Source organism: Neoarius graeffei, chromosome 9, assembly GCF_027579695.1.
Source record: "Neoarius graeffei isolate fNeoGra1 chromosome 9, fNeoGra1.pri, whole genome shotgun sequence".
NCBI classification, from domain to species: Eukaryota; Metazoa; Chordata; class Actinopteri; order Siluriformes; family Ariidae; genus Neoarius; species Neoarius graeffei.
The window spans coordinates 74,604,710-74,617,306 of record NC_083577.1 but is presented as its reverse complement, the minus strand read 5'-3'; the positions used below and the strand labels follow the sequence as shown (position 1 = coordinate 74,617,306).

The following is a 12,597-nucleotide window of genomic DNA, read 5'->3' as shown; positions in this document are numbered from 1 at the left end:
CAATGAGCCTTCGACACCCATGACCCTGTCGCCAGTTCACCGGTTGTCCTTCCCTTCCTTGGACCACTTTTGGTCGGTACTAACCACTACATACCGGGAACACCTCACAAGATGTGCCATTTTGGAGATGCTCAGACCCAGTCACCTAGCCATCACAATTTGGCCCTTGTTAAAGTCACTCAGATCCTTACACTTGCCCAGTTTTCCTGTTTCCAACACATCGACTTCAAGATCTGACTGTTCTCTTGCTGCCTAATATATCCCACCCTTTGACAGGTACCATTGTAATGAGATAATTAAATAATATTGGCTGGCTTTGTGTGGTATATCAGATATATTCCATTCAGCTAGCATGATATTGAACAAGTCGAAGATGAATATATCTGATAGACCACAAAAAAAGCCAGACAATATTATTATACACATGGGCGGATCTACCGGGGTGGCATAGGGTGGCAAATGCCACCCTAAAAGAAAGCCTTGCCACCCCTGCTGCCACCCCAGTTGGCAGCGACGAATTCAAAGAAAAATTACGGCCAATTTGACATTTACGTGCGCGAATTTCCAATGTCCGACTGCGGCGAATGCAGCACGAGATAACGCCAGAGATTGGTTGTTTTGGAAAATTGAGAGGCGCGAAGTGAGGGAGCCAGGAGTCGCAAGGAAAGGAGACACGGGAGGAAAGAGGTAAAAGCTGATTAACTATCTATCAAGAAATTAAATTACAATGAATGAACAGTGCTAGCATAGTTGCGATGCTCATTTTGAGAGGATAAAAATCAGGTTGGAGAACGTTATTTAGCTAACTATACATGTAACGTTAGCTAGGTCTGACATTAGTTTTGTGTAAAGTCGGCCACAAAAGTTAATATTGATTCAACGTCTGTCAAGGAAAACATTGTAAAGTTACTTTGAATCCTACATAAAGTCATAAAGACTTATTTGCGGTCGACCATGACAGAAAAGAGACTATCAAGTTTGGCTGTACTGAGCATTGAATCAAAGCGCACAAAAGCATTAGATCTTGATAAATTTGTGAAGCGTTTTGCTGAGCAACATGGAAATCGCCGCATTCAGCTGTTGTAGGCATGACAAGTTCATGTTATGCTCACTGGTGAGCCTTTACAAAGCGTGAGGAAAAAAAACTATAAAATGTGACACTGGTGTAAATGGTTTAAATCATGCTCAACTTGAAGCAGTGTTGTTGTTATTGTTGTTTTTTAGTGTCTGTTCTTTTCCATATACAGTATAAAACTGTCCAGAAACGGTATAGACCTCATCTGAGAATGTGTGTTCTTCGTGAACAATAAAAGCATGAGATTAAGTTTGTCTGTATGAGTTTGTAAGTGGCAGCCCGTGCCCCTTTGTAGTGTGTACATACTATTTGTCATCAAACTGTGATAACTGTGATTAAATTCGGTATATATACACGTCTGTAATACGTTGCCACCCCACAAAAATTCCTGCCCCCCTCTTGCCACCCCATAAATATTTTTCTAGATCTGCCCCTGATTATACATACACACACTCTTCATATGAGCATTCTCAAAGGCCAACGCTAGCTTACTTGCGACTCGGTGCTGTTAGCGTGGCAGTGCAGGTACCGTACCTTCTAGCTGGTGCAGTCTTAGCGCAGACCAATGCTAGCGCAGTCAAGCCGAATATTATTATTATTTTCCCTGTGTAATTTACTTTGCTACTTTTAAAATCAACATTGACAACTACACATAACAGAGCGACCTGGCAGCCATTTCTCTCAAAATCTTCCGCTTTTAAAGAAGCAAATCTGGCGGCCATGTTTGTTTACTGGCTAGTGTGCAAGTTTTATATCTCTGATGTGTCCCTTTTCCAGTTTTTCAATGTCCGTTGGTATGTTTTTCTCTTGTAAGAATATCTAATGAAGTGTTCAGCGCGTCTTCAGTTTCAGTTTATTTATTTAGTCCTTAATTATAGCATAGCTAATCCTAGCAGTAGCACTGGATTAGCCTCGTCTTCTCTCTTTCCCGGCGGACAAAGAAATGATTGTGCGCATGCGCAGCAGAAAAGTTGTGTCATTGGATCTTCGAATGAGCTCTGACGTGTGACATCGTGTTGTCTTCACAACGTGCAATATTATAACAATATTGCACACTTATTCTCCATTGGGGAGAGTGGCGTAATACATGCAGGATAACCGATATGATAACAATATTGCATGCTATCAATAAACCCACTAGAAGGGAATAGAATACGTGTTTATATTCCATGGAAAAAGTGTCCTGTATGTATAATAATCAAATGTTATTGACTTCACCTGTCAGTGGTCATAATGTTATGGCTGTTCGGTGTATGTTATAGCAGCTCTAAACAGTCATTCCCTAACCAGCTTCTGTTTTTCTCTCTCTTGTAAGAGGTTAACGAGAGGAATTAATTATGACTTGTCATGTTATGAAACTATAAAACTCATAGTCCTTTATTCTGAACACTTTCTTGGATCCAAAAAACCTAAACCTTTGTTACAAAGTGCTGACACTAGAGACTCCTTGCAATGAACGCTAAACAAACGTTTCCTCACAGAAAACTCCACTGGATGAACAATTATATACTTAAAAAAAAAAAGCACTTATGTCTTGTATTTGCTAAACAAGCCACTGTGTAAACTATTACTAAGGCAATGACACTGCATTAGAACGAGCTCATTAACATAAACCTTATAAAACTACTGTAGAAAATTAATCAACACCTTCTGACCAATCAGACTTGAGAATCCAAACAGTTGTCTCATCTCATCTCATTATCTGTAGCCGCTTTATCCTGTTCTACAGGGTCGCAGGCAAGCTGGAGCCTATCCCAGCTGACTATGGGCGAAAGGCGGGGTACACCCTGGACAAGTCGCCAGGTCATCACAGGGCTGACACATAGACACAGACAACCATTCACACTCACATTCACACCTACGGTCAATTTAGTCACCAGTTAACCTAACCTGCATGTCTTTGGACTGTGGGGGAAACCGGAGCACCCGGAGCAAACCCATGCGGACACGGGGAGAACATGCAAACTCCACACAGAAAGGCCCTCGCCGGCCACGGGGCTCGAACCCAGGGCCTTCTTGCTGTGAGGCGACAGCGCTAACCACTACACCACCGTGCCGCCCCCCAAACAGTTGTGATTATATAAAATAGTTAATATAAAATACGTAATATAAAAAAAATCTCCAATCCTGGAGAGACATTGATACACAGGACACACATTCTGCTGTTTTGCTTTTAAGCAGATGATGTAGTGCGACAGAGGAACGCGTGCATCATAAAGCGTGGGAGGTCTGGATACACAACGTATTCTACTTATGGTGATAAATAACCCTGTCCAACAGGGGATGATGGCACCTTGAGGAATGGTGCAATACAAGTGATGAAATGCCACACCCTGATAGGTTGCCATTCTTCAACTACTAACGGCCATCTTCTCTCGGGCGCCGCTTGCATAACTGCTCCTCACGCTTCCGTTGTGGAAGAAGGGCAATCATTATCTGTGCCTGTTCTTTCCTTGATGACAGTCAGCTTAATAGTCTAAATAATAGTGAAGGGAAACAGATAACTAGGAATGAGGGGCTCGCTCATCTTCGGTGACAGGGCCTGTGCTACACACACACACACACACCTGCCTCTGATGCCTTCTTATCTCCACACACACAGGTGTCAGCAGTGAGACCGACAGTAACTCTGCCACTGAAGAAAACTACACACTCGCACCAACAATCCTGTCCCCAAACATAGTGCAGGTGTTAACATTTGACCACGGTCGAAATTCAGATCTTACAGTGTGGTAATCCAAGAGCGACTGTTCTCTTGGGAAGCATTTAAGACTGAATAAAGCTTAATAAGATGAAGACTATTTGTCTTCTGTCCCCCTGAGTTACATGTCAGTCCTGAGATCGAGATGCTGACCTCTTCTGCTCCTCAGACCTAACTGATCCATCCTGATGCCCTACGTCTGGCTGGAGTCTCATCACGTCGCTCCTATGGAGGACGGCCCCCATACGGACAGTCGAAAGTCGCACTTGGAAGACGCTCTGGACTCTTACTGTACAGAAATGCTTTTATGGCTGAGGACTACAGTTGACTTGCTAACTTTAGGACTGCAGTTGTCATGAACAGTTTTGCACTCAAGTTTCCATCAATGAAGAGTTACAACATCAACGAAACTGACTTCATGTTAAACCTGTTAAAAATGTTATAATCATGTTGTCTGTTATCACCCAGATGAGGATGGGTTCCCTTTTGAGTCTGGTTCCTCTCGAGGTTTCTTCCTCATGTCGTCTGAGGGAGTTTTTCCTCACCACCGTCGCCACAGGCTTGCTCATTGGGGATAGATTAGGGATAAAATTAGCTCATGTTTAAAGTCATTAAAATTCTGTAAAGCTGTTTTGCGACAATGTCTATTGTTAAAAGCGCTATAAAAATAAACGACTATTTCTAGCAGCGATAAAGCATGTTGTAATTTTTTTTTTTGCATTAAAGGGGAACTGAAGGCAAATTTTTTATGATCAAAATTCTATTTATCTCATTTTATTAAATACGATGCATCACAGTTATTGTTCACACAAGACAGCATTTTGGATTTGTAGATCATCCAACATGGCGGCGGATGCATATGGTACACTGTTTTTGTCACGTAGTTACACATGAAGAATTCATGGCTCAAGAACTGCCTTTCTAAATGAATATTCCGGTATGAAGAATATTCACACCTGATTGGCTGGCGGTATACGGGGGTGGGGTGAGTAGTAACTCGTTATCATTTAAAGGAACAGGCACTCACATCGGCCGCTATGAACAGGGCTGTTTAGAGAGGGTGAGAAAGGAGCGGTGGTGCTTTATCCTTGTGGTATTTTGACCAAAGCATGTCACAGACATTTCATTCAGACCTCAGGGAACTGCGTCAACTTGTGGAAAAGGGATATGACACCTTTAAACTAGAAAAAACAGAACAGTACGTTCTCCAGAAAATCTGAAGTAGCTGGTGAAAAAAAAAAGTAGTAGACGGCTCTGGAATTTGTGACGGCGAAGCCAAAGGCTAGGGGGGTCTGGGGACACTCCCCCCCCAGAAAATTTTGAAATTGATATGCCTTCTGGTGCATTTTCAGGTATAAATTACTGACCATTTCTCTGTAAAATAGATGCAAAATATGTATGAAATTTCCCTCCAGATGTTTGTGTGCTTGGCTTTCTCAGTTACCCTCTGTAGTACGCTGCCTGGCTCTGTAGCATGACTACATACGCTATGGCGTGGTCACATGGTCTGGCTCAGCCAATCAGAGTGCAAGAATCGAGCAACAAATATGGCGTTGCTTCCAGCAATCGAAGACAATTTCATGGTGAAATAATTGGATTTGCAGCAAATTATGGGCAGCAGAAATGATATAAATCGTTTGAACATTGAAAGGCAAGTTTTAATTTTTTTTAAGTCTTTTAATTTTTTTTACGTCTGTGTAGCCGGAGAAAACCACCGGTCGCCAGTGTTTGTGGACATCTCTAACGAGTAAGTCCATTGTTCTCAATGGCCCCTCGAGCGCTACCTTAAACCTTTAACACTTTGTGACACCGATTTACATGAAACAATGCAAAATTAAACAGACAGACATAGATAGATAGATAGATAGATAGATAGATAGATAGATAGATAGATAGATAGATAGATAGATAGATAGATAGATAGATGTTTTCATTTCACCACCCTCATACTCACTCTTTCTTAATCACTTCCTGTTTACAGCCTTTAAAAAGCCAGGCCAAATGTACAGTCAGCGCGAAGTCTTTCCAACTTACATTCACACAAGCATTGAGCTTTGTATTCTATGATTACTAAGTATGCCCCTTTTCTTGTTGATCTACTTTTTTTTTTTGGATTTGCCCTTTGTCAGGTGTATCTGACCACTTCCCCAGTTTCGACTCCAATTTTGGATTCTGCCCTGTATTTTGGAGATAAATCTCCCGCACATGGATTTTCCTGAGTCCTGTTCATTACACCCCACTTCTCTGTAAACTCTGTAAGCCCCGTGGGTTTGGTTTTTGGGGAAAGATCTAAAGTTGAGCAGATCTCTTTCAGCTGGAGATGGATTTTGTAAATTTTCAAAATGTGAATTTTAACACTGAATTTTAAAGGCTGTATATCAGGTTTTAGAGCAGCATAAAGTTAATGCAAATTTGCATTTCATTATGAAAATTTGCATAACCTGGTTAAAACTACATTTATAGTGAAATATTCTATTTTTAATTTTTTGTACTAGAGCGGCAGCTACAATTATCGACACTCCATAATTACTGACACCTTTTCAGATTTACCAATAAACAATTTTACAAAGGTTGAGTTTCAGTTCCAACAGTTATCATCGGTTAATTAATCAACCTGAAGACCCGCCTCGCCCTTTGATCTTGTCGTCTGATGACACAGCTCGTTACCTGAGATGGAATTTTTTTAGCACGATCAGCAATTTTTCGGAAAACCCGGACGTTATCATCGCAGGTAAGCATGGTGGAAAGATAATGGATGTGTTTTCACTGATCAAATTCACTGATATTTCGTGATCTCCTTGTTGAAACCTACTTTGTTTCTTACTCTTTCATTTGACAGCCGCTATTTTGTATCTAAACGCGTGTTTGAGAGTCACATGAGGTGTCGATAATAGTGATCGCTTTCACCGGTGTCCACCATTATCGACACCCTGTGGGATTAAGTGACGTTTACAACTGTTATGGATCGATCTTTGTGTCACATTGTTGAAGTAGATGAAGTACTTTAAAAAAATAAAAGTGCTGTGATTTATAATAAATTTTTTTTCTGATTCATAACAGAATGCAATGTTTATAGCGTATTTGGAATCCGACTACAATAAATAGAATTAGAGCAGAATTAAATTCCGAGCATAGAAAAAATTACATGCTTGAAATATTCAGATTTTTCTATTCCATTCAGAAAATATTTTTTTGCAGTTTGTTGTAAATATCTACCACATATTACAATATCAGTATACATTTTATATTTTGGTTCGAGGAATGACATGCAACCTTTGACCTGGATGCTCATGTGGTTATAATGTCAATTCCCTGTTGATATTTATTGGTAAACGACAAAACTAGAAATTAATACAAACAACAATGAATGATGAACAAAATGTGATCTATGAAAATACTTAGAAAGCGGGTAGAAAGTGGAACAAAAAGATTTTCTGACACAGGTTAAACATTATCAGTTCATTTGTTTACTAACATTAGAATTACTTCCTCATTTACGTAAACGCCCACATCCAGATATTTTTAGAAAAGCTATTTTGTACGAAATATAAGTCTAGGTAAAACAAATTTCAAATAAAAACTATGTTTTGTTAACTTAATACCACATACCGATTTTCTTAAAAATAAATAATCATCTGGATGTCGATAACCGTGGAACGGTGTTGATAACTGTGGACAAAGGTGTCGATAATTGTGGAACGGTGTCGATGACTGTGGACAAAGGTGTTGATAATTGTGGAACGGTGTCACATGATCTGATACGCTAAGTAATCGGGAATCAACTCTTTTTTTTTTTTTCCAGTGGAAGTTTGAGTAATTATTCATGCACAATTTACGTATTGAAAGCCTTTTCTACTTTTGCAACGGCCAAAAGATCGTTAAGGTGTCGATAATTGTAGCCGCAGCTCTAGTAAATTTTGTAGCTGATGCATTGACTTTGAAATGCCTTAGACTGCCAAAATATGGATTTTGCACACCTAATTATTTCACTATATGATCAAAACTAGACATGCAATTTCAAAATAAAGCATGCAAATACACATTTGCAAAATACAAATACAAAAGTCAGTTCCACAAACATCATTCAGTGTGGAGGAAGCAATTTCAGGGCCAGAAAAATGCAAAACACAACGAAAGAAAGATCTATTGCATGGCACTGGTGTGAATCCTGGTTCTATCTGAATGTATATTTGAATTTATATAATAATAATAGGTCAAAAGCCACTTTTAAACATTCCAACCCACACCCTGAAACAATCTCGCTGCTGCAGCTTTGTGTGTTACCTGGCAATCTTGTCACTGCAGGACATGGTGAGGAGTCTCTCCCCCTGCAAAACTCCGTCCCATGTCTGGATGGTGTTGCTGGAGCGCACTGGGATGGTGCCCTCGCCTGACTCGATCTTAGTTCTCAGCTGACCCCGAGCTTTCCTGTTTGGGTGTCTGTCTCCCTGATCTGAGATCAGAAAAAAATGGGACAGCAGTTAGCAAAGAACCCCAAACAACAGACCAAATCATCAACGCCCAGTTTGTTAACTTGCAGGCCTGAAAAACGTTTCTGCTATTTCTTTTTAGTAAGCACTCCTGATAGTGCTCATCAGAGCCACTGCGCATCACAGCTGCGGGAACATACAATGATTCACATATGATGCTCACAGAGCAGAATTAATCATACACAGGGACAAAGCTGGCTAATTAAACAGACTGTTCCAATTTGTTTTCAAAACGGAGACAGTTGAATGAAATTCTAATTAAAGAACACTGATCAAAGACAAAAACATCATAAGCTTAAATGGATTCAATTATTGGGCTTTGATAATTAATTTCTAAAGAAGCAGCTGAATAAATCATTTTAGACAACTGTCAGCCAGCCAAAGGGAGATGAAAGAGATCAAACACAACCGTGTCTTGTTTGTGGCGGGGGTGGTGGTGGTGGGGTTTATGGGTAACAGAGAGGACACACCCACATCAGGGTAAATATTTCACTGAAAATTGATCTGCAGTTGCAACATTCATAGTAAACCATTTCAAGAAATCATGTTGGTAGCTACATAGCTGACTAGTTGGGGTGTAACGATACACTCTGGTTTGAGTCACAATACTGACTTCACAATTTTGATTTGTTTCTCAGAATATTTAGAATACCGTAAAATACCAAATAATAGCCCGGGCGATTATTTGTCTCAATCACGTAAGAGACCCGGCGCGTATTAGAGACTAGGCGGCTATTTGGAACAGGCGATTAATTCCTTCTTCACAAACACCTTCCCCAAAATCTACCTCAAAACGGGGAAAAAATCATTCTCAGATAGGCCTACTTTTAACCAGTATAACTTACAGTTTGTTTAGAGTTAGATTACAGATAGCACGGTGCCGACTTCGGGGAATTTTGAAGACGCAGAATGCATCTTCGCATGGCACAGTCGGGGTGGATAAAGGATAAATCACACACCTTTTCCTGTTAATGACTAGTTAAGCGCATGCTTTACAAAATAATCAAGAAACCACACCATTGTCTGTGCGCAGCACTGTGATTTAATTACTCTGCAAAGTTATGGTCACTTGCTATCACCCTCACCCATGCAGCCTCCACCCTTTGCGCTTCGCGATGTCTGTCAATCTGAAATTGCATGGAGGGCGCGACGTTGAAGCAACATAATTAGGGTGCGAAGTGTCAAACCAAAGGGTTTTTTCTTATGCTGAAAAATAAGTGACCTGCAGTTGCTACATACTGTCATCTTGCATTCTCACGTTTCTCTCCAAGACGTCTCCCTATTTGGCCGATATGAGCCTGTTCCCCGAGTGAGTTGGTACGGTGGCTCGACCCCGTAGAAAACTTAAAGTTCGGATGAAAGTTAGTTGAATAGGTTACTGACTTGTAGGCCTACATGTTGCCTGCCTGACGCGTGCTTCTGCCCAACTTGCACGACAGATTACTTGTTGAAAAGGCCCCTTGGATTAGATTGGCCGCGAGCAGACTGAAATGCATGTTAGAACGCTCTCACCTTTTTTGTAAAGCGTCTTCCAGATCCGAATGGGTAAGGGCAAGTGAAATGGTATAAGGTCTTTAATAAAACTCAGTGTGTGCTTTGACGCATGCATTCGGCAATTTAGGTCGTTTAACAGAAGCAGCAGTCCAACCTTGGAAACCCGCAGTCCTCAATGTCACCACACACGCTGGCTTTCGTTGGGTATACCCAAAGGGGTGGCTAAGACATCTGTCAAAAGTTACGGAGTTGCATTCCTCAAGAAATATTACGGTAGACCAAGATTATAACATTGAAATGGCATGTTTATTATCACGTAACAAAATGTTGTAAACAGTATTATAGAAATAATTTCATTCATTCATTCATTCATTCATTCATTCATATTGTTTCGGTAGAAAACTATGCAATGCAAAATCGTTTAAACACCAGAAAACCAGAAAAGTGCTGGGCCTCAAGATTCTAGATAGAACGTTCGGATGCTTTTTTTTTTTTTTAGACCCCGGCGAGTATTCGGAACCGGCCTTTATTTGTCACAACACACGCGTACACCCGGCCGTTAAAGGGAACTCGACGGTTAATTGGAACTCGGCTATTATTTGGTATTTTACGGTAACACTCGAATGAGGCCCCGGGGAAGACCCAGGACACGCTGGAGGGACTATGTCTCTCGGCTGGCCTGGGAACGCCGCGGTGTTCTTCCCGAGGAGCTGGCCGAGGTGTCTGGGGAAAGGGAAGTTTGGGCTTCCATGCTCAGACTGCTGCCTCCGCGACCCGGCCACGGATAAAGCGGAAGAAGACGAGACGAGACGCTCGAATGAAGAAAAAAAAGGAGTGAAAAGACTCCTTTTGTATCTCTCAGTCCTAAACAATACAAAAACAAGTGTTGCCAAGCAAAAGAAACCTCTCCCGGTAGCACTTATCATGAATATGAAGGAAGATATTGCGAAAAAATTAGGTACCCTATGGGTCCATGTGGCTACTGCTTATAAATAAATAAAATTGTTTTCTGATCCCATGTCCATACAGTAAATATAGCATATATATTTACTCTATGAGGCAGTAGCCACAAAAATGAAGCGTAATCCAAAAATGAACAATTTAAAAATCACAGAAGTAAAATATACCAAGTGTCTGTACTTTATATTATTCGACTCTTCCCTCTTACAGTTTTCGAAACTGAAACCTCCGAACCGAGGCTGACATACACACGCTGTCGCCATGACCCAAACTCTTATTTCCCGGAAATGGCCCGGCGCTAGAGCTCAGTGGAACGCACTTTCCCTCTGGAATAAGCATAAACACGTCTGAAAGCGATTTCTTTAGTCTAGTCCAGTGGTTCTCAACCGGGGGGGCGCGCCCCCCTGGTGGGGCGCGGAGGTACTCCAGGGGGGTCGCGAGTAGGCTTCATGTATGGAGGAAAAAAAAATCTGGGGCTAACAGACTATAGTAGCTAAGCAGATGCAACACATTTACCCATGTCAAAATGCAGGACATTGGACTATTACATACAAATCAATACTATTATAAAATCTATCATCAATCTATCATAAAATCTTGTGTGTGTGGCCGCATCAGTCGGGGGAACTGTGATATGTTCCCAAGCCTTGCAGACTTTATCAGTAATGCAGGCACTTCCCACGATTTCTCATCTGTCTTTCAAGCAGCGTCAGAGCACCTGTCGGTAATGAGAAAACAGTTTGCGGCATACTTCACAGAGGATTATCGCTCTTTTGCGTGGGTTCGAGATCCATTTGTGTGTACTGCTGACGAACTTCCAGTTGACATGCAGGAACAGCTTATTGAGCTGAAGAGTGACAGTAGACTTAAGGCAGTCTTCACCTCATGCCCTCTTTCGACATTCTGGGCAGCATTGATGCAGGAGTACCCGCAACTGTGTGACGTAGCCTTGAAACTGCTCATCCCATTCGCATCGACCTACTTGTGTGAGGCAGGATTTTCAAAAATGACTGCGCTCAAAACGAAATATCGCAATCGTGCGCAAATTGAGGATGACTTGAGACTGTGCTTGTCAAACATTTCGCCAAGAATCGAGGATCTTTGTAAGGCAAAGCAGGCTCAGGTCTCGCATTAACGCAAATGCAGATCACAAAGGCACAGTAAAAAGTAAAACCTAAATTCACGCCTGGTCCCAATTCCCAATGATATCAATAGCCAGCTAATGATAAGCCTAATAAAATACCTAATAAAAACACTAATAATAATAATAATAATAATAATAATAATAATAATGATGCCTATTAATAATAATAGCATAATAATAATAATAATAATAATAATAATAATAATAATAATATCAACAACCAACAACAGCAATAATAATAATAATAAATAATAATAATAATAATAATAATAGGCCTAATAATAATAATAATAATGCCTGAAAGAACATAAGTCTTGTACTACTGCCAACAGCTTAGTAATGATAATAGGCAATAATAATAATAATAATAATAATAATAATAATAATGCCCGAAAGCAGATTAGAAATGTGGTGCTACTGCCAATTATAACAATAGCCTAATAATGATAATAGGCCTATGTATTTCTATGGAATGGATAATGCTACTACTGCTGCTACTGCTACTACTACTACTACTACTACTAATAATAATAATAAAAATAATGATAATAATAATAATAATAATAATAATCTAGCCCAGGGCTAGCTATCTATCTATCTATCTATCTATCTATCTATCTATCTATCTATCTATCTATCTATCTATCTGTCAATATAAGGTGCTGTAGGTCAGGTGGCGTCACTGCGGGTGAGTGTGTTGGGGGGGGGATGGGGGCGGGGCGAGAAGAGGGGC

General features: G+C 40.6%; 1 protein-coding gene across 8 annotated transcripts in view; it reads right to left on the bottom strand.

The window, feature by feature from the left end:
• adarb1b (adenosine deaminase RNA specific B1b) overlaps positions 1 to 12,597 on the bottom strand; it is a 520,712-nt gene that overhangs the window by 35,248 nt on the left and 472,867 nt on the right. For all 8 annotated transcript variants that reach the window (XM_060930270.1, XM_060930273.1, XM_060930271.1 and 5 more), the window contains one exon: positions 8,061 to 8,229. In XM_060930270.1, coding sequence (XP_060786253.1) covers positions 8,061 to 8,229 — 169 coding nt within the window. The remainder of the gene's footprint in view (positions 1 to 8,060; positions 8,230 to 12,597) is intronic.